This window comes from Hemicordylus capensis, chromosome 16 (assembly GCF_027244095.1).
Source record: "Hemicordylus capensis ecotype Gifberg chromosome 16, rHemCap1.1.pri, whole genome shotgun sequence".
NCBI classification, from domain to species: Eukaryota; Metazoa; Chordata; class Lepidosauria; order Squamata; family Cordylidae; genus Hemicordylus; species Hemicordylus capensis.
Genome location: NC_069672.1, coordinates 9,438,759 through 9,461,754, shown reverse-complemented (window position 1 = coordinate 9,461,754; position 22,996 = coordinate 9,438,759). Strand labels below are relative to the sequence as shown.

Here is a 22,996-nt window from a genome sequence, read left to right as displayed (position 1 = left end):
GTTGAAAAGTGGTATATAAATATTTGTCGTATTTGTAGATGGACCCATGGCCTGGACTCAGTATAAGGTTGAGGAGCTTCCTATGCTCCTGAGATCCCTTTAGCCCTCCGTGGTGCCTTTAAGTGATGTTTGACTTAGGGTGGGGAGCTGATCTGGTGGCAGCAAGCATGGATTGTCCCTTTTGCTAAGGAGGGTCCACCCGGGTTTGCATTTGAATGGGGGACTACATGTGTGAGCACTGTAAGAGATGCCCCTGAAGGGATGGGGCTGCTATGGGAAGAGCGCCTGCATGCTTGTATGCAGAAGGTTCCAAATTCCCTCCCTGGCGGCATCTCCAAGACAGGGCTGAGACGGAGAGAGACTCTGGCCTGCAACCTCGGAGAAGCTGCTTCCAGGTCTGTGTAGACAAGACTGAGCTAGACGGACCAAAGGCCTGACTCGGTATAAGGCAGCTTCCTGTGCTCCCGAGATCTGTTAAGCCCACCGTGGTGCCCTAGGTGACGTTTGACTAAGCGGCCCCTGCTTAGCAAAGAGGACACTGCATGCTTGTCACCACAAGGGCCAACTCTCTTCCCATGGAGATAGTTAAGAGCTGAAGAATCTGCCTCCCATAGCTGAAACAACCTGGTGCCAAGAAAGAACATAGGAAACTGCGTTCTACCAAGTCAGACCATTGTCTACACCGGGGATTCTCAACGCTGGGTCCCCAGATGTTATTAGACTTCAACTCCCATAATCCCCAACCAAAGGCCACTGGGGCTGGGGATTATGGGAGCTGAAGTCCAATAACATTTGGGGGACCAACGTTGAGAATCTCTGATCTACACAGACTGGCCATGGGCTTCTCCAAGGTTTTCGGCAGGAGTCTCTCCCTGTCCTACCTGGAGATGCTGCCCAGGAATTAACCTGGGACCTTCTGCATGCAAACGAGATACTCTGCCATGGAGCAGTGGCCCCATCTCTTCACTTATTTTCAGAATTTGGAAAATTGGATTTGAGTTGCACTCAGATCCGGTTGGTTTTTAATGATTCTCATGAGTACATGAGCAGAATATTGCTGGAAGGCTGCAAAAGAAGCAAGCAACATTTAGCTCTGGACAGCAACCTCCAGTTAATGATTCTAATAGACTTCTGTGTGGAAATATATGTGATGCCTGGCTGAACTCGACTTTTACAAGAAATATAATACTGGCATTTAGAGGAGAAGTATTTGGACACTTTCCCTGCTGGTTTTACTAAGGGAAAATGTGCATTAAAAACACTTTGAAATATTGTTACAGGCATTAGTCTCCATTCCGCTAGCAGAAAACCTTTTAATAAAAGAAAACACCTTAATTTAGTGCTTAGAAACTGAAGGCATATTGAGTCTTTTTAAAAAAACAACTATATGACCAATTTTTATGTAATGCCGACAGAAAGCTTTCATAAATGGATCTTGGAATAGTAAAAATTTTCTTCTGTAGATTCCTGTTCCCCGTCATCTTGGGAGTTCAAAATGCATTTTTTAAAAAAAGATGCCTTTTTTAAAAAAGAAAGAAACAAGTTCTAGTAAGATCTAATCAGCCACCTTTCCTTTCACTGTCTCTACAACTGGACTAAATTTGGTTCAAATCAAGGTCCACAAGTTAGATCTCTTGCACCTCAAATATTCATGTGTCTGCCATCTTGGATCAGGGTGGATGTCATCATTACAAACTACACCATTAAGGTATCCCTGTGTGCCACTCACTACAACTGTACCAAATCTGGTTCAAATTGGTTAGACAGTCTTCAAGTTAGTGCACTTGAATCTCAAAGGTTCACACGTCCACCATCTTGGATCAGGGTAGATGACATCATCACATACTGCACCATTGGGGCATCCCAATGTGTCCCTACAGCTGTAGCAAAGTTGGTTCAAATTGGCTAGACTGTCCACAAGTTAGTGCACTTGCACCTCAAAAGTTTATGTGTCCACTATCTTGAATTGGGTTGGATGACATCATCACAATCTACACCGTTGATGTGTCCTTATGTGTCCCTATAGCTGTAGCAAATTTGGTTCACATTGGTTAAGTAGTTCACAAGTTAGCCCACTTGCACCTCAAAAGTTTATGCGTCTGCCATCTTGAATCGGTGTAGATGACATCTTAACAATCTACACCGTTGATGTGTCCTTATGTGTCCCTACAGCTGTAGCAAATTTGGTTCACATTGGTTAAGTAGTTCACAAGTTAGCCCACTTGCACCACAAAAGTTTATGCGTCTGCCATCTTGAATCGGTGTGGATGACATCTTCACAAACTATGCCACTGAGGTGTCCCCGAGTGTCACTCACTGCAACTGAACCCAATTTGGTTCAAATGGGTTAGACAGTCCACAAATTTGCTGGCTTTCGCCTCAGATGTTCATACAACCACCATCTTGGATTGCAGTGCATAACACCATCACAAACTACACCATTGAGGTGTGCCTATGTGTCCCTACAGCTGTAGCGAATTTGGTTCAAATTGGTTAGGTGGTTCACAAGTTCGCCAACTTGCGCCTCAAAAGTTTACGCATCCGCCATCTTGGATTGGGATGGATGACACCGTCACAACCTATGACGTCGAGGTGTCCCTATATGTCCCTACAACTGTACCCGATTTGGTTCATATTGGTCCAGGTGTTGAGAAGTTGATAGAGTGGGTTGGGGACAGACACACGGATGGACACAGACACAGAATGCTGGGTGATCTACTGGAAAACAGGCTTTAAAAGATGAACCAGTTGCTAGCTATGAGATAGGGGAACTTGGGTGAAGTTCTCCAAGGCCGCCCTCTGCACCGGCAATCTGTAGTACAGCAGATAGGCCGAATATATGGGGAGGGGGTTGATATGGGGGGTGGGTATGTTAATATCAGGGGTCCCACCCCACCAAACCAGCACAGTGGCATCACCACCAGCTTGGTGACATCTTCAGGCTGCACTGGTACAAAATAGGTAAGCACAGCAAAGGCAGTTCGGCAGTTGACTGAGTGGTTCTGGAGGAGGAGGAGGAGGAAGAGATAGGCAGAAGGGGGGCACACATCCTTAAATCCTGCTCCAGGGCTGCAAATGAAGCAAGTCCTCTCTCGCAAGCCATGGTCTTTCCTAAGGAAAGCTCGGGAGCTTGGGAGGAACTCTGAAATTCTTCTTTGCTGCCGATCATGATTTCCTCCAAACATTTTCTGATTGGAGGAAACCGGGGGATCTCTTTCAAGTGTCCCTTTAAAGCAATGTCAATTCCTACCCCACCTTGGTCAACAACTGGCTGGAATTTAAAACATACCGCTCAAGATCCGAGGATCTGGGCCATCAGACAGGCCTCCTTTCATAAAAACAAGGTTGTGTTTGAAAAAGAAGCCGCCTGGATACTGAGGTTAGGTGGTTTGGCACTTCATGGGTTAAATGGAGATCTCGATTTCCTACCTTGACCAGGACTAAGAAGAACATCCTTTTGTTAGTCCAGGAGCAGCCCGTCAGGAATGAGTTTTCCTTCCTAAACAGAAGCACCTTGCTGTGTTGCTATACGAGAGATATCCCTGAAGAAGGGCTTAGTTCCTTTGGCATTTTGAATTTACTTCTGCTTTAGTGAGTACTATTTGCTTGTTTGTTGGGTTGGTTTTTAAAATGTTTTTGGTCATTTAGCTTTGGATCTATTTATTATTATGCTCTTTACACACAGTCTACCAGATGTTATTGACTGGATTTGGTACATTATTGTTGTTAGAATTTATCTTGTTTACACAGTCAGGCAGGTGTTATTGACTGGTTAGTTCTATCCAGACATCGAGTCCTTCCCAAGGACCTGGGATGGCTGAATTTTATTATCAGTGTTGTTGCTGTTGTTATTATAGATATCGTCGCAAAATATAGGCTGTTCCCAATAAAGTTGCTTTGTGTAATTGGCTGATGGTGATTTCTGTGGCACCTCTGGTGTTGAGGTGCTCTTCAAGGTGTTTTGGAATTGCACCTAGGACGCCAATTCCAAAACAACTTGAAGAGCACCTTGTTGTTGTTGTTGTTGTTATACTATTCACACACAGCCTACCAGATGTTATTGACTGGATTTGGTACTTTAATTATCAGGGCCTTTCCAAGGGTCTAGGATAACGAAAGAAAAATTAAAGATAGCGTTGTAGTATTCATGCTGTCCCGAGTAGGCCTTCTAATCTGTATTCGTGCCTTCTAATCTGTAGTTGATGTGTTGTAATTTTATCGTTGCCCAAGATGTCAAGATGGTGTTCAAATAATGCGTTTAGACACATGTCCATGTCCACACTGCCTGTACTCAACGTTTATCTATCCACATATGCAAGTTGGTACTATGCGGAGGGCAGTGGAATGCAAATGAGCTGGTCTTGTGGCAGCAAGTGTGAGTTGCCCTCTTTGCTAAGCAGGGTCCACCCTGGTTTGCATTTGGATGGGTGACTACATGTGAGTGCTGTAAGATATCCCCTTCGGGTTGGGCTACTCCACTGTGTGGCCCTTCAGCGGTTTCTGGACTATAGCTTCCAGCAGCCCCATCCATAGTGACCAGGGATGGGATGGCAGATATTGTAGGCCAACGTCTGCAGGAGGGTCGAAGTTGAGCAGTCGTGCTAGAGAGGATGGGGACATAGCTCAGTGGAACAGCATCAGTTTATATTCATCTCTCAGTGTCAGAGAACATCCCCGGTTCAATTCCCGGCAGCATCTCCAGGTAGGGCTGGGAGAGACTCCTGCCGGCAACCTTGGAGAAGCCGCTGCCAGTCTGGGTAGACAATACTGAGCTAAATGGACCCATAGTCTGACTCAGAATAAGGCATGTTCCTGTGTTCCTAACCGGTAGACTGCGCATGCTCCAATCCTGGAATTAATTTTAGAAATCTGCCCAGTTAAACCAGAATTCAAGAAGAGTGGGACGTAGAAAGAGCAAACGAGGGTGGGGTGGGACCCCATAAAGGAACAGTCTGGGGGCTTCCCTCTGGATGCAGTTTGGGGAAAGGGTTTAGGCCACCATAATGTCAGCAGCCCTCTGCTCCACTTGGAAACCAAAGATGGAACAAGAATCATTTCCCCTCCCTTGTTTTGCTGAAGGTGTGAAATGTTCCGTTTCTTTCCTGTGTGCCTTCCAACGCGGCCAATGGCCAAAAAGCTTCCGGTCCAAGTGGGCTTTGCAAGATAGCAGGTTTTAATTGTATGTATTTTTCTAATCACTTCTTCACTTAAAAAAAAAAAAACACCCCTAAGTCTGGGGGCAGTTTTAAGACATTTGTTGTAGCAAAAAAAATACTTGTGCCATAATAAATCTGTAAGTCTTGGAGGTACCACAAACCTCTTTCTTTTAAAAAATATTTGCTGCAACAGTATTTCTGGACTCTAAAGCGCTGGGGGAATGCTCAGCACTCCCCCATCTGCAGAAGGGTGGGGCACAGCAGGGATCTATCTTGCAGGGCTGGTGTAGCATTATTATTATTGTTGTTGTTGTTCATTTAATTTATATGCCGCCTGACTCCAAAGGCTCTCGGCAGTTCACAAAAATAGGCACAACAAAAACAAAAGAAGACAAACTGTTAAAACAGTGTAAAACAATTTATAACATCCAAATATTACTTAAAGCCTGGCTTTAAAAAAAAACCCTGTCTTAAGGACTCTTAAAGGCTGGTAAAGCAGCATGGGGAAATGACTTGGATAGCAAGCCAGAGGTTGGTCTTCTTGTCTCTGCGAGCTGTTGTGAACTATAGAAGAGGCAGAGATAAATATTTTAAAATACATAAATAGGCTTTTATTTTGTTTTGTTGTTCTTCAGTGTTGTACCTGCTCAGCAATGGGTATTTAGGGTAGTCTGTTTCTTTTCGGATATTTCTTTCCCTGGCGCCAGATTCCATACTTGGCCATAACTAAGACCCTGGAATTCTTTTCTGTGCCTTTGCAGAACGAAACTGACTATACTTTTTGTTTTCTTTTGCTCTCAGTGCCGCATTTAGATGCCAACAAAGCCCTCTGGAGAATCTTCTCCTTTGCTGGCAGCCCTGCACAGCCAAAAACCTGTTGCTACTTTATGCACAAGTAAAAATTATCTACGACTACTACTACTACTTCCTTCTTCTTCTTCTCCAACCTTCTTCTTCCTCCTCCTCTTCTTCTTTATCCTGCTTCTTCTTCTTCCTTCCTCCTCCTCCTTATTCTTCATCTTGCTGCTGCTTCTTCCTGCTTCTTCATCCTCCTCCTTCTTCTTCTCCCTCCTCCTCCTCCTCCTCCTCCCTTCTTCTTCTTCTTCCTGCTGCTCCTCCTTTACATTTTTCCCCTGTGAACATCCAGTACTTCTTCAGTTGTCTGCCAAATTTGAGCCTTGGTGTGTTGCCACATGTTGGGCAGAGGCAGAATGAGGGAGAATGTCACAAAATCAGCCCTATCTGGAGTTGCTCCCAGGAATTGTCCCCTTTGCTAAGCTGGGTCTGCCCTGGTTTGCATTTGATAGGGAGACTACATGTGTGAGCACTGTAAGAGATTCCCCTCAGGGGATGGAGCCTCTCCGGGAAGAGCAGAAGGTTCCAAGTTCCCTCCCTGGCAGCATCTCCAAGACAGGGCTGAGAGAGACCCCTGCCTACAACTTTCAAGAAGCCGCTGCCTGTCTGGGTAGACAATACTCAGCTAAATGGACGAATGGTCTGACTTGGTAGAAAGCAGTTCCGTATGTTCCTAGGTCTCTGGGGCACAAAGGAAGCCCAAGCCGATGCAGATGATGATGATGAACAACAACAAATATTTATATACCGCTTTTCAACAAAGGTTTCCAAAGCGGTTTACATAGAGAAATAATAAATAAGATGGATCCCTGACCCCAAAGGGCTCACAACCTAAAAAGAAACACAAGATAGACACCAGCAACGGTCACTGCAGGTACTGCGCTGGGGGGTGGAGAGGGCCAGTTACTCTCCCCCTGCTCAATAAAGAGAAGCGCCACGTCACAAAGGTGCCTCCTTGCCCAGTTAGCAGGAGTAAGAAGGCTTCTGATGTTTCCTTCCACCGTGTCAAGTTCTTTAGGCCTCACTCTGCTCTTAAGCTGAGGTTTCCCCTTCTCCGCCCGGCTGGAATCCCTGCTCCATAAGTGCAAAAGAGGCTAATCACAGAGTGGAAAATAATTTGACTTGCTAATACCCAAAGGGGAAACATTACTGCAACCACAAGTATTTTCAGGATTATAGCGTATAGGGCTTCTGAAAAGCCTGTTTCTGGGGGCATGTTTGCATAAGCAAGATCGCCCTCCTCTCTCTCCCGTGAAGGAAATCTTCATAAGCTGGATGCGTATTTCCCAGAATGCATACAGCAGAATCCGCCCTGCTCCTCATCCCAAGCAGTGGTGTTAAGAAGAAACACTATGAGGCCTCAAAAGAAGAGGAGGGGATATTTCCCACAGGCCCAGGTCCCGTTCTCTCTCCCCGCAGCCCCCGGCCCAGAATATAAAAGCCTGAAAGATTCATTCCTTAAAGTTGAGCCCTGCTGTTATAACTGCTCCACTCCAACCTGGCAGCACAAAACGCCTTGCCTCGCTGAAGTGCAAACTGCAATTTCAGCTGGGCGCTATTTCTCCCCCCCCCCCGACGATTACATCAGAGGTCAGCCGTTAATATTCTCACTAGGAGTCTCTCGCATTGCTCCAGAGTCTACAATGAGGCAGTTGTTGGATTGTTATTCTGTGGGGGGGGTGGCAGGCAGGAGCTGGGGCGGGGGGATATGCCACAAAGAAAGCAGGAGCCTGAAGCCGAGGGTTCAGCGGAGAGAAGCTAAATTTCCTTCCCCCAAGAATTCCGACCAGTTTGTCACATATTTATACAGGGGTGGGCGGGTGGAGATACCGTGCAGGTGCTGTGAACCTGAGTCTTGAAGCCTCACCTGTACACCTTTTAACTGCACCGATTTCTCTTTCGTATTTGGACAAACGGTTGCTTTGAAGGAAAAAAGCATGAGATAAATTGTTACCACACAGGAGGGAGGGAGGACCTTTTCTCGCGGGTGAGGAACCCCAGCCTCTCCTTGGGCACACAATGGAGCACAGGGCTATTCAGACATTGCATCGTACGACATGCATACAGGCATCTGTAGCTCTGTATACTTGTAGGACCAACTTGCAGAATGCTTCATTGCCCACCCGACCACATGTGATAAGGAGCAGAGGATGTTGCCTTCTTTGGAGTGAGACCCTTGATCCACCTAGCTCAGGGCTGCCTACTCCCACTGGCAGGGACTCTCCAAGGTTACAGGCAGGAGTCTCTCTCTCTCTCTGCCTGGTGGTGATGCTTTGAGACTGGAACATAGGAAGCTGCTTTATAAAGAGTCAGACCTGGATCGATCTGGCGGGCGGTAGTCCTCCAAGGTCGCAGGCAGGAGTCTTTCCCAGCCCTACCTGGAGATGCGGCCTGGGATTGAATCTGGGACCTTCTGCGGGCAAAGCAGATGCTCTTCCAAAGCAGCCCTATCCCCAGTAGGAAGTTGCCTTCTACTGAGTCCGACCCTTGGTCCATTTAGCTCAGGATTGTCAACACAGCCTGGCAGCAGCTTCGCCAACACTGCAGGCAGGAGTCTTTCTCAGCCCGATCTGGATATGCTGCCAGGGAGGGAACTCGGATCCTTCTGCATTCAAGCAGGCAGGTGTGTCCCTCTGCAGGTCAGATTCTAGGTTCAAAGATGCGTCATCACCGTCATCTCTTGAATGTCCCCTCCTAGGAAAATAAGAAGCTGCCATATTCCAAATCAGACCATAGGTTCATCTAGCTTAGTACTGTGGACACAAAATCGGCCAGATTCTACTTGAATCGAATTTGAATCGATTCGCACATCACTATCTTATACCTTTCAGGATTCCATAGAATGCAGAAGCCATCTCCTAACCCTGATGGCATCCAGCATCTATCTATTGATCTGTCTAACTCTAGTACAAAAAGATGACTGACGACACTGACAGGTGAAATCAAATTTTAGTTGAACATTTCGGCTTACTCCTCCATCAGCAATGGATGGATTAGTCTGTGCACAAACAGATGTGTCTGAACATACAGTTCACAAGGTGGCCAATATACATACTAACCCTGCCATTTTCAGAACCTCACTGAATGTTGCTATTTCCCTCTCAGTGCATTTTTTGTGCGCACACACACACAGAGACACGTAGAAAAGGGATAGAACCAGAAGCATTTGAATAATAGCATTCCTTTGCAATCCAGTTAAACATAGTAATTTGCAGCCTGCGACAATAATCACACTAATTTCCTAATTGTTCTGGAGAGAGAAAAACAACTTTGCTAAATTAAGGGTGTGTGTGTGTGTGTGCGCGCATGCATGCGCACATGTCTGTTCAGGAATATCAGTAGAGGACCCAACAAGGTTCAATCTTACAAGGTGCTGAGCACCTTTAAGTTACAGCCCATGACAGTCAAAGGGGCCACACTCCTCCCCAGTCGGACGCATTGTTGGTAATGCGATGTGGTCATCGGCTCTGACTAACACCGCTAATTGTCCGCACTTGCCGTTTCACCTTTGTTCTGTGCACGTCCCATTTAAATCTTTTCTGGGGGTCACCCCCCCCCCCCCGCTCGCCTGCTCCTGAACAACACAAGAACTTTAACTCACGAGGGAAACAGCTGTGGTTGGGCTGCCGCTTTTGTGAGTGGAAGGCACAAACCAGTGGAAGAAAAGGCAAGATGCAGCCGCCCACTTGCATGCTAATAATTATTCCTCTGAATGCTCCTAAATTAAATAAGTGCTTTAGCCCCATGACTTTGAAAGATTGGGTCCCTTTTTTGCATTGTTTTTCCTCTACAGAGAATAGATTGGAAATAGTTTTCTGAAAGACGGCATTGCCAAGCGGATTACAAATCTGTTCCCCCCCCACCAAAAAAAAAACACCTCTCTGTGCACTGTGATAGCTCAGCCCTGGTTCGGAGGGGAGCGTCTTCCTGTGCGGAGGTTTTGTTTGGGGTGTTTTGTTTTTGTTTTAAGATTGTATGTGCGGTGATGGAAGGGTGAGGGTAACGTTAAAAATGTCCGCCGGCTCCACGCATAGCTGGGAATGCAACCGCGTGTACGCTAGCAACGGTGCTCCGTTCAAGGAGAAGCTGTTCTCCGAGCCTGCCAAGCCGTGCAGAAAGCAAGAGGCTATGCTTGAGTGGCAGGTTGGCTGCTCGCCTCCTCTCGAGTAACCCACTGAACCACATCCAGGCCTGGGTTTTGCTGGGCGGCTGGGGCCAAGTGCGAACCGCAGTTGGCAGGCTTATATTCCAAGACACTCCAGACTGCTTCAGGTCATAGGAACATAGGAAGCTGCCTTTCTACTGAGCCCGACCATTGGTCCATCTAGCTCAGGATTGTCTACCCAGGCTGGCAAGCAGCTTTTCCAGGGTCTCTCTCAGCCTGATCTTGGAGACGCCAGGGAGGGAACTTGGGACCTTCTGCATGCAAGCTTGCAGGTGCTCTTGCCGGAGCGACCCCATCCCCTAAGGGGAAGATTTCACAGTGCTCACGCATGTCGTCTCCCCTTCAAATTGCAAACCAGGGCAGACCCTGCTTAACCAATGGGACAATTCATGCGTGCTATCACAAGAACAGCCTGGGGCAGGGCAGTTTAGATAGCAATCTGGCGAGGCTTAGGAAATGAGGGGAAACGACATCATTTTGGAGGAAATTCCTTTGGTCCAGGACAGGGTTCTACAACTTCAGCCCTCCTGCAGATACTAGACTGTGACTGCCATAATCTCTGACTATTGGCCACAATGGGATGATGGGAGTTGTAGTCCCCAAACAGCTGGAGATCCCTGGTCTGAGAGGACATATCCCTGGCCCCCGCCGTGATGCCTGATATCCAGAGCCAGTGTTCCCTCTTAACAGGGATCCCCCAATGTTGTTGACTACATCTCTCACCATCCCCAGCTTCCATGGTGTTTGGCTGGAGATGATGAGAGTTGTGGTTAACAAGATCTGGGAATCCCTCTTATAGGGCACACTGTCCAGAACCTATTCTTGGCCAAAACCCCCCACAAAAAACGGTTTCCGTGTACATAATGCCGGTCAGATATTTGGGGACCTCACCATGCTCTACTTCTGGAGTTGTCATGGAGAAGCTGGTCCTTCTACATGTCCATTCTTCCAAGGTGCAAAAAGGATGGTGCAGACGTCTCTCCACCCTTTCTTCTTCCTCTTTTTTCTTCTTCTTCCTCGTCTTCTTCCTCTTCCTCTCTCTCTTCTTCCTCATCTTCTTCTGCTTCTGCTTCTTCCTCTCTCTCTTCTTCCTCGTCTTCTTCCTTTGCCTCCTCCTCCTCTTCTGCTTCCGCTTCCTCAGCTTCTGCTTCTGCTTCTTTCTCTTCTTCTTCTTCCTCCTCCTCCTCCTCATCTGCCTCTGCCTCTGCCTCTTCTTCCGCTTCTGGTTCTTCCTCTTCCTTGACTTCTGCTTCTTCTTCCTCCTTCTTCCGCCTCTTCCTCCTTCTTCCGCCTCTTCCTCCTTCTTCCGCCTCTTCCTCCTTCTTCCGCCTCTTCCTCCTTCTTCCGCCTCTTCCTCCTTCTTCCGCCTCTTCCTCCTTCTTCCGCCTCTTCTTATTCACAGTTCTGTGGCTCAATTGAGTCAGCGAGCTGAAGCCTAGCAATGGCTGGGATGGCTCTAGGACTCTGTGCATCTGGTTTGAACGAGCTTGAATGCAGGATGGGGATCTGGATCCTGGGGGGTGGGGCGGCGAGTAGGAGAATGGATGGAGCTGGTGAGGAAGCCATCACAGGGCAACGGCTGGGGAAATCAGAGCACTTGGGGAAGAATACAGCTGGAAGGGCAATACTGGCTTGCTGGGAAGATGAGCTGAGACCCTCCTTGAATGCTGTCAGTGATGGTGGCTGGATGAGGGAGACTCCTCCCCACCCACCCCCACTTCTGAAGCCTCTCTTGCTGCTCTGGCACTCAGGCCTGCAGCTCATTGTAAAAGCATCTGCTTTGCATGCAGAAGGCCCCAGCTTCAATCCCTGGCAGCATCTCCAGACATGGCTGGGGAAGACTCCTCCCTGAAACCTTGGGGAGCCACTGCCAGTCAGAGTAGAGAAGGCTGAGCTAGAGGGACCAAGGGTCTGATGCAGTAGAAGGCAGCTCCCTATGTCCCTCAATGAGCCTCAACAGTGCCCTGGGCCCAGTAGAGGAGAGGGATGCTTCTTAGCATTCTTGTGCCAGGACTCTGACCCAGAGGAGATGGAGGAGGAGGAGGAAGAAGGTGGTCCAGCTGAGACCCCCAGCCCTGATCAAAGCCCCCTAGAACTGATAGGCCCCGAGCAGCCACCCTCAGTCCTGCGGGCTCCCTTCAGAAAGGGCCTGAAACTCTGGAGGTGCAGTGCCCCCCAGGAGTCTCCCGCCTGGCCCCCAGAACCTCCCCTTCTGGCAGTATCCCTGAGCCCAACCAGTGGTGAATATTCGCCTGTTCAGGATCTCCCTCCCAAGGGGCCTACTCAGGAGGAGGTGGCAGCCAGCTCAGGTACATGCATTGGATCAGGCCCAGTCTGAGCTTCAGGAAGGGTTGGATTTTGCATGACCCTCCTCTGCCATCACAACACCTACATTATTAACATGTATGGGTACTACTGATACGCAAAGAGCACCCCTAAAAGGAAATATATATCTAGTATACATATCATGCTTTTTATCTATAATAGCCGATACATTTTATATTTATCATTAGAATTGTCTGCAGTGACAAAACTATGCTCCTATTTCATAAGAAGTTGGTATCATGCTAAATATAAATGTATCAACGATTATAAAGGCATCATATTTATAGATGTAGATTTGCTTTTAGAGGTGCTCTTTCCATACCAGTACACTTCCCTTGAGACCCTACAAGTTTTTGTATATTCACAGCTTATTAAGATGTATGTGCATGTTGATTAATGTATTATTAACAGGTATGAATAACCTTTGCAGGTTCAGCAGCTCCTGCCTTGAATTCTTGCCTCCAGCTGCATCCTTGTTAGAACAGGCTATAGGCAACTTTAGACATCTTTCAAATGCTTCTCTTTACCCCCCCTTTTTTTAAAGGTGACAACGAGATTGTGAATAACATGTATGAAACTGAGGCAGACCTCCTAGCAGGCGAGAGTGCAGAGGAGGAGACAGAGGATAGCATCATGTCCCCGATCCCTGTTGGACCTCCTTCCCCTTTCCCCACGGGCGAGGACTTCAATCCCAAGGAAGGATCGCCGTATGAAGCCCCCGTCTACATCCCCGACGACATTCCGATCCCGCCCGACTTTGAACTGAGGGAGTCCTCCATTCCAGGGGCAGGACTGGGTATCTGGACCAAAAAGAAGATTGAAATTGGGGAAAGATTTGGGCCCTACGTGACTTTTCCAAGGACAGCGTTGAAGGAATCCAACTTTGGATGGGAGGTAAGATGGCGGTCGTGCAGTATGATTGGCCGTGGTGTGCGAGAGTCCTAGAGTGGACCTTGGGTCTCAAGCAGTCCCTGGCACTGGGGGGCATAGGAGGGGATGGCTTTGCCGATCTCGTGGCTTTGTGGTTTTCCCGAACCGCCATTTCTGATGGGCTACATGCTATTGTTTATGAGACCGATGAAGGTGCTCCCTTCTTCTCTGAATCATAGCAAGTGTTAGGGATCACATTTTAGGGGATCCATTTCCTTACAAGATGAGAGCTGGAGATCTATGGTGTTTTGAGGGATGTTACAAAGAAGGGCGCTTCTCACACTGTGACACTTTTACTTGTTTAACTCTATGTGCTTGTAGTCTCCCTGACTTATTTCCTAACTTGGAGTATTCCGGCTTGGTGAATAGTTACTTCTGATGTTATCTCTGGCTGCAAATTTGCAGCACGGAGCCATTTTCTGGATTTTTTTTTTTTAAGGTTTCCCGAGATTTTTTTGCAAAAATTCACAGACATTTGGGTGGTGGCCCAGCTGGAGAGCAAGGTACTGTGCTTTATTCCCATTTTTTCTGCTTTTTCATCCCTTTTATTATCTTAAGGAACGGAACCCCTGGAATTCCCATAGGGATATGGTTTCATCATTCGCCATTTCTACATTCGTGCCTATAAGTGAGGACAGAACCCTTGTGTATAACGAGGCCCACCTGTATATATGATTGATTGATTGATTGATTGATTTCTATACCGCCCTTCCAAAAATGGCTCAGGGCAGTTTACACAGATAAATAATAAATAAATAAGATGGATCCTTGTCCCCAAAGGGCTCACAATCTAAAAAGAAACACAAGATAGGCACCAGCAACAGTCACTGGAGGTCCTGTGCTGGGGACGGAGAGGGCCAGTTACTCTCCCCCTGCTAAATAAAGAGAATTACCACGTTAAAAGGTGCCTCTTTGCAATGTTAGCAGGGAAGTGCTAGAGTGAGTGCTTTTTTCTGTTTTCTTTAAAGGATAATTTTAGGAGACTGAACATTTCCATTTGGCTTGAAACCTTCAAACAGCAACAAAACTATTACTTGACAAGTACTGCCACAGCTTTGCAGTTCTTGGCTTGTGCGGGAGGGGGTGCCAAAAATCAAACTTCACCTAGGGTAACAAAAATCTTAGGGTTGGGCTCGATCATCCAGACACCCAGCAGAAACTGTGGCTAAGGGACAGAGCCACCATTGTGTGGCAGGGTTCAAAGAACACGGGCCACCAATGAAAAGGGCCGCCTATGCCCTCATTGCATGTGACATCACGCACAGAGGGGGGCATGGTTTGGTTGCCAGAGGGCCCGCCCCAGCCCTCCCAATTGCATTTCCAGCCAGGGTTTGCTGGCTGGATGCATTTATTTCCTGGATGCATTTATTTGCTGGCTGGATGCATTCATTTATTTCTCTCACTGGAGGGAGAGAAAGGGAAATAGATGCAGCCAGGCAGCAAGGGCTGGCTGGAAATGAGCACAGGAGAGCCTGCCTGTGCTCCCCTGATCCCAGGCCATGCCCCGCTCTGCTCATGACGTAATGTGCATGGGTGTCACACACTGGGGTCACTAGCAGGAGGAACACAGGCCACCCTTCTACTGGCTACACCACTGGCATGGCCCATTGGGTTTCTGAACTATGATTTCTGTTGTGCTGTCTTGATTGGTTATAACTACAAAGATCTCCCCACGTTCCAGAATCATCGTAGCCTTCAGTGGCCACCTCATTCCAGAATCAATTTTCGCAAGGGATGTAGATCTATGTAGCTTTATGGAGGGTGTCAGGAAGTACCCCACTCTGTGAACTCCTTCTTTGGAAGAAGGCCCAAGCAAAACTGGTGAAATAAGCAAATAGCGGCCTATTTGTTCAGCGCTCCATATCCATAGACCAGCATTTGAATTTCCTTGGCAAATAGAGTTTGTGTGTGTGTGTTTTCAATGTATATAGAATGCACATCGCCTAGGTTAAAGATTCCATTCGCAATGTAAATATTTTTGCATATCTTTTTAAACAGCCCTGCTTCTGTTGGTTGAACTTACTGCTTGATGTCTCCAGCTAAGATCTGAAGTCCTGTTCCCCCCTCTAATTAATATATATAATTTATTTTCTTGTGGACAATTCTCTGACCTGAACAGAACAAAGGGAACAAGGCGGGTGACACAACTTTCTAGGAATATTTCCCTGCACTACTTTTTGGTTTTGGTCAGGCAATAAATTGAATGGCTGGTGTTTCTTGCTTCCTGCTCTGGGAACGATTCAAGGCAAACACATGAGGTAGCTACTTGACAAGTTGCATTTAGTTCCACTAACACGGCAGGATGCTGGTTTTAGGAATATTTGCTCTCAATGGAGGGAAGCCATACAAAAATAAAACTGACGGGGACCTGGAGTACCGTAGCAACTAGCCACTTAATGAATTGGCCTTCTTGAAGCATGAGCCTAGTTAGCAGATGCATCTGCTTGTGCCTCTGGCTGCCTTCACGCATAACAGCAAGCCACCGCTCTGACAGACCCCCAGTTTGCCCTCGTCCCCCCTGCCGCGCTCCCAGACAATGCCGCTCTGCAGTCCCGGACACTGCAAGCAGGGAGAGAACTGGCTACGCGACTACTTCCTCCTTCGCATGAAAGGAAAAGCCCCAGCAGCCAATCCCGGAGAAGGTGAGAGGGAGGAGCTTCGTATCCTCAACTCTGGTTTTACACAGCAGCCTCCTTCGGACGACACGGTGCCACTTTCTGGCCTGAAGTTTCAGGGGCAAAACTCAAAGGGAACCGAAGGTGACGATTCAGGTTCGGGGTCGAAAACCTCCGGTCACTTTTGTAATGGTTCCAGCATTCCGACGACCACAAACCGGAACCTCCGGCATGGCGTGATGTCCGAAGGCTGCCTCTGTGTACGCACAAGTCATTCTGTCGGGACATTCCTGGCAGTCACTGCTGGTCCTTTTGTGTGTTCTGGTTACTTCTAATTCATCCCCCCTGTAATTTGGCTAATTTGGTCTGTTCCTGGCTGTTGTTGTTCATGCCTCTGTTGCTGATCTGCAGGGATAGGTCTGTTCCTGCCTGCCACTGCTGGTGCCCTTTGTATGTCCTTTGAATGCATGGTGTATACAGAGTTTATATATCTAACCAGTGTACATGATTATATGTATCCTCACAACAACCCTGTGAGGTAGGTTAGGCTGAGAGAGAAGTGACTGGCCCAGAATCACCCAGGGAGTTCCATGGCTGCACGGGGATTTGAACTCGGGTCTCCCAAATTTTCAGCTCAGGCACCCTATAGAGATTGAGTGTGTGTGTGTGTGTGTGTGTGTGCATATCAGCTTCCCACTGTCAGTCCTCAGATGGGGAACAAATAGTGTGGCCACAGTGTGAGGAAGTAGGGGTGTTCATGGAACCGGCTTGTCCAGTTCGGTTTGAGTCCAAACTGGACCCAAACTGGACCAGGCCAATTCGGTCCGGCACCCCCTTGAACCCACCCCACCCTGGTTTGTTACGGTCCAGGGGGGCATTTGTGAACTTTTAAAAATATACATAATTATTATTTTAAACTTACCCCCTCTGGGGGTGTTCTCTAAGGCAGGGTATGTGTGTGTGTGTGTGTGTGTGTGTGTGTGTGTGTGTGTGTGCGCGCGCGCGCGCGCGCGCACGCAGGGGTTCCCCCTCCACCCGCGGGCCTCCCTTCTGTTCAAAACTGGCCCCTTTGGCCGTTCTTTGGCCCTTTCGGATCTCCCCCCCGGCTCAGTGGCCATTTTGGAGGCCATTGTGCCTGTGCAATGTTTGGCTTCAGAGGTCCAATGGATCTAGAGCTGGACAGAACGGGGTGGTGGTGGTGGTTTTCAGTTTGACCCCAAACATGCTTGACGTTGAACCTGTTTGTGCATCACTGTGGTGAGGCAGGAGGGCTCTGAATACCACCCAGGAGTCCTCCGAGCACCCCTAGGGGGACTACTCTGACATGTTCCTGGTTGCCACCGGTGATGCCTCCGTAGCGGATCTACACAGATAAATATGTTCCTGGCTGCTCCTGGGAATTGCCCTCCTTCTTTGGAAGCTGCCTGTCCAAAGTGTGTGAATGCAAAACTCCCACATCTTCCCCTTCTGTGGCATGGATGGCTTGTTCTCGTTTCCCGCCGCCCCTCAAACCCCCTTCCCTGCTCAAACGCCAGAGAGCACTCCTCCTGGAAGCTGGAAAGCTGGCGGGGGGCGGGATATGCCCGGCCTGCAGCCGACCGTGCTGTCTGTCTTGGGGACAGATTCCAGATGAGGGTTCACCAGTTGCAGTAGAAGCGGCAGCAGGAACTATGACCCCCTGGAACTTCTAACGGGCTTATTGTAAACCAGAGCTGTCGGAGGCGTGAAGTGGCTAGAGTTTTTCAGAGCCTGATGCATAAACAGTTTACTTTGGAAGCTGGCGGAGGCATCTGGCTGGGACACAGAAGGCTGGACAGGACGGAGTTTGGCTTGAGCCAGCAAGGCAATGCTTCAGCCTTGGGTCTTGAAGGGTTCCTCGCCATCGGAACCTAGGAAGCTGCCTTCCACTGAGTCTGACCATCATGGCTCCGTCTAGCTCAACATTGTCTACGCAGACTGGCAGCGGCTTCTCCAAGGTCGCAGGCAGGAGTCTCTCTCATCCCTATTTGGAGATGGAGCCAGGCAAGGAACTGGGAACCTTTTGCATGCAGGTGCTCTTTCCAGCGTGGCCCCGTCCCCTAAGGGGAATTTCTTCCAGTGCTCACACACACAGTCTCCCGTCCAAATGCAAACCAGGGCAGACCTGTTTAGCAAAGGGAACAATTCATGCTCGCTACCACAAGACCAGCTATCCTCCCTGAACATAGGAAGCTGCCTTCTACTGAGTCAGACATTGGTCTCTCTGGTTCAGTATTGTCTACCCAGACTGGCAGCGGCTTCTCCGAGGTGGCAGGCCAGAGTCTCTTTCAGCCCGATCTTGGAGAATGCTGCCAGGGAGGGAACGTGGAACCTTTTGCATGCAGGCAGGCAGGTGCTCTTCCCAGAGCAGCCCCATCCTCTAAGGGGAATATCTCACAGTGCTCGCATATGTAGTCTCCCATCCAAATGCAAACCAGGATGGGCTGTGCTTAGCAAAGGGGGGGGCATTCATGCTTGCTACCAGAACACCAGCTCTCCTCCTGTCTCCGGTTTTCTTTGACAGTTCTGAATGAGTGAGTTGCTGAATGGAGGAATAAGCCAAATAAACCAATCAAGACACCTTTTTCCCCCTAAGGGGCTGGGGGAAGGATTTGGAGGGAAGACGCCAAATCTCCCAACTAAGCTTACTGCCGCACTTAATAAAAGGTGACCAAGAAGCTGTTCTTACCCTGGGTAGCGTCTCCCATGAATCTCATGCCGTTGGGGATGTTTGATTAGCAACTTCCTGAGCTGCAGGCGGAAACCTCTCTCCATCCCAGCTCCTCTTTTTAGCCGTGGAAAGATCGGGCCATTCCAAGGAGGGTGTGGACACGAGGCCGCCTTGGAGCGGCACACATTAAATATCCTTTTTTATGAGCTGGATGGAAACACCTTGTGGAATGAAGGAAAACATTCCTTGAGGGACGCAGCACGGCGGTGGAGAAGGCCGGCGGTGGAACAGAGTGTGGACTTTTTGAGGCTGCATGGCCAGTTCATGGAGATAGGGACATAGGAGGCTGCCGTCTACTGAGTCAGACCCTCGGTCCATCGCGTGCAGTATTGTCTACGCAGACCAGGGATGGGGATGTGCGAATCGATTCGGGTTCAAATCGATTTGTACCCGAATCTAGCTGATTCGGGTGATTTGGAGGCGGAACAAATCACCCCTGTGGTCCATTGGCTAGATTCAGGTACAGACCGAATTGCACCAGATTCTATTTGAATCGATTCAAGATCCGGATTTCTCCTATTATTTCCCCCAGCAAACCCAGGGAAGGAACTTGGGACTTTCTGCATGCAAGTGTGTAGTTGCTCTTCCCAGAGTGGCCCCATCCCCTAAGGCTAGTGGCCACAGTGGCTGGGGATTATGGGAGTTGTAGTCCAAAAAAACCAGCTGGGGGCCAAAGCTGAGCAGGCCTGCCCTAAGGGGAATATCTTGCAGTGCTCACATGTAGTCTCCCATTCAAATGCAAACCAGGGAAGACCCTGCTTAGTGAAGTGGACACTTTATGCTCGCTGCCACTAGACCAGCTCTCCTCCCATAGAGATAATTAAGAACCAACGAATCCTCCTCCCATCAGAGGACTCTGATTCCTTCAAAACCGACAACATCCTCTCCCATAGTGGTCAAGCAGCTGCCTCTCTGAAGCCCACAGTGTATGAGGCCTTCCCCACATCTGTGCCCCCCAACAACAGGCATTCAGAGATAAACTATCTCTAAACCTGGAAGTTTCTTATCCATACTGGCCAATTCTCCATGAATTTGTCTCATCCCTAGTCTTGCGGTTCTTGTGGGATTTTTGGACTACAACTCCCATCATCCTTGGCCACAGTAGCAGGGGAGGATGGGAGTTGTGATCCAGAAAAAAACAAGTTACCAGGACTGCTCATTGCCTTTTAAAGCCACTTGCTGTTGTGTATGTTTTTGGGTGAGGAGAGTTCCGCCCATGATAGCCTGCTTCCTGTTTGGGGCACTCATATCTCACAACTGATCCACATGGGTTTTGCACCATACGTGAAAAATTGTGGATATTTGTGGTGTCCTTAAACTGCTCTTCTAAGTCTTGGGAGTTAGAAAAGCATAACCTTTCTCTCTCTAACCTTGTAGCAAATGTTGCCCTTCTTCTGTTCTTTGGATACAAGACCTTGTTTGCTTTCCCCTTTTCAGTAAAGTTTCATATCTCCTTTATTTGTCAAACGCCAAGCTTCATTCACACCATTTCTATTATCTGCCTGGTATGTTGTTGACTTTGTGATACTCTTAATTTTTCTTTTCTCTGTGTACGTGAGAAAACACGCCTCCCCCATGGTGCTCTTCATATTTCTTTGAAGATTGCCTTTTTTTCTCACCTGATAACCACTTTGGCAAGCAACATCTATTTGTTTCCCAGTTCAGAATGCTTGGATGATTTTAACTACCTGAATTTCTAGCGACTTTGGATGCTAACTGAAGAAGCTGACCAAGGTCAGGCATGGAAGTGAGTTTTGGGGGTTTGCAATGCTTCCTTCAGAGAAGAGGAAAGCGTTGCAAGCACCAGAGTTCTTCCAAAGCTTCTAGTCAGAATCTGAGCCTGAGAAGAATTCCTGGCTTATCCACCTTCTCCTGGTCCCCAAAACTGATCCCTCCCTTTCCCTTCTATTTTAGACAAACTTGCCTAAGTGCCTCGGGTCACAGTGGCTGAAGTGCTCTCTGGGAATGAGGGAAATTGGATCTCTAACTTTTTTTCTCCAGTGCACTGCATGTGTCCTAGGAAGAAGGGTCCCAGTCAGCTTTGGGAAATGTAGTTTTCTCAAGGGCCCCATCTGGTCTTGGGAAATGCAGTTTTCCCAAAGGCTGCAGCCATTATGCATTTCCCTTAAACCAAATCAAAACTAAACCTATTTTATTTTGTGCGGTGAGGATGGGGGAAAAGTTTGGCTTTTTTTCTGCAGCAATTCAAAACAAGCTGAGGCTACCTCACTCATTTCTAATAATAGACTACCCCCCCCCCCCCGTTACTTTTTATATTCTCCTTTCTTCCAGCTTCTAGCAATTTTCAGAACATGGGATTTTTCCTGAAATAAAAAACCCTTCACTTTAAAAAAAAGTTTATTTACTTTTTTAAAACAAAAGATATAGTGGAGCTCTTCTCACGATCAATGAGAAGAGCTCCGCGGAGGTCTGCGGGGAGAGCGGGTTTCACTTACCCTCCCAGCAGACGATCTCCTGGTTCTTCCTGGGCGGGCGGATCACCCACCCAGACGAGTGGCAGCTCGCCTCACCAGGCAGCTCCAGGGGTTGGGGTGCTGGGATGCGCCACTATGCATTGTCCTGCCCCCTGGAGCCCAAATAATGCACCGCAGAGTGCACAGTGCATTATTGGGATTCCCCCTCCCCCGCCAGGTGTGCCTGCCACAGCTGCAAGCAGCCACGGCTGACACACGATCCAAAAAAAAAAGGAACTTAAGGGAGCACTCGCTCCCTTAACTTCATTTCAGAGGGAGGCTAGTTAGGCGGGTTTGCTGCCATGTAGCCACCGGGATCGGGCGCGACCCCGCTGGTTCACACAAGCATGCAAAACTGGGCTGGGCTCCCTTAGCCCAGTTCTGCACGCTCGTGTGAAGAGTCTCAGTAGGTAGCAGCTCCTGCTTCCGCCCTCCCTCGTGAATTAGTCACATGGGGGGATTGCACCCAATCAAGGGTCACTCTTAGCCACGTGGCAAAGCTTGGGTTCCAGCCCATCGCCCACAGACTCGGATGAGGTCGCAGCAGATCATGCCACAGCGCTGCATCTGACACAATGATATCGCACGCCATCAGCCAACATAACCATGTGGCTCGGCACAACCGACCCGATTGGGTTTTGTGAACCCCATAGCTCAAAGTGAGGGCAGTTTAAGCAAGTAAGAAGTAACAAAAACGGAACGAGTGAAACTTGTCCTCCCCGTAGGACTGCATCCCAGTAGAGGAGGAGAGCTGCTCTGGTGGTAGGCAGCACAACTTGTCCCCTTTGCTAAGCAGGGTCTGCCCTGGTTTGTATTTGAATGGGAGATTAGACTGTAAGAGATTCCCCTGAGGGGATGGAGCCGCTCCAGGAAGAGCATCTGCAGGCTTGCATGCAGAAGGTTCCAAGTTCCCTCCCTGGCGTCTCCCAGTTATGGCGGAGAGAGACTCTTGCCCATAACCTTGGAGAAGCTGCTGCCAGACTGTTTAGATAGTACTGAGCTAGATAGACCAAGGAACTGACTCAGTATATGGCAGCATCCTGTGGACCAATGTACCTAATCCATGTCTGGGTTTTGGGCTATTTCTGGAATGTGGGCATTCTGGAATCCACTCTTGGATTTTCGTTTTATGATTGCAGTCTCCGGTGACTGTCAGTATGTGTGGAACAGATATTCCATATGTGTAGAATAGAATAATGGAATTATTAAATACTACAGGCCGGTGCTTGAGTATAATCTTAGTCACAAGACATGAACGCAGAGACTTTTCAGGTCTTCTGTAGCACTGCGTGATGCATGTGTGAATTCAGCCCTTATATCTTCCAATCCATGTCAGCTCATGTCTTCGTTCTTCTCCCCTCCTCAATCACACCCTGGCAAGTGTTTGTTCTCTGGGGTGTGTGTTAAACATCTTTTATTCAACAACTCTGTTGCTCTGCTTGTTCTTTACCCTTTGTTTTTACAAGGCATGGCAATGAATAGATGATTCACTCCCATTTCATAAAATAAGTGAGGTGGCTTCGATCTGCTTTAAATAAAATAAAATAAAATAAAATAATTTACATCCAGGTCCATATCATTCATCAGTCTTGGGATAATTGTTTTTGGGCTCCCATTACCCCTGGTGGTCTGCCATTGTGGCCAGGGATGATGGGAGTTGTAGTCTCAAAACAAGAAGCTACCCGAGACTCATTTATTTTATAGGCCAATCTGTGCTCCCCCTACTC

General features: G+C 48.2%; 1 protein-coding gene across 1 annotated transcript in view; it reads left to right on the top strand.

Annotated features, from left to right (window-relative positions):
* PRDM16 (PR/SET domain 16) overlaps positions 1–22,996 on the top strand; it is a 516,952-nt gene that overhangs the window by 191,739 nt on the left and 302,217 nt on the right. Inside the window, exon 2 of the mRNA XM_053281292.1 lies at positions 13,046–13,395. Within this exon, the coding sequence (XP_053137267.1) occupies positions 13,046–13,395 (350 nt within the window). The remainder of the gene's footprint in view (positions 1–13,045; positions 13,396–22,996) is intronic.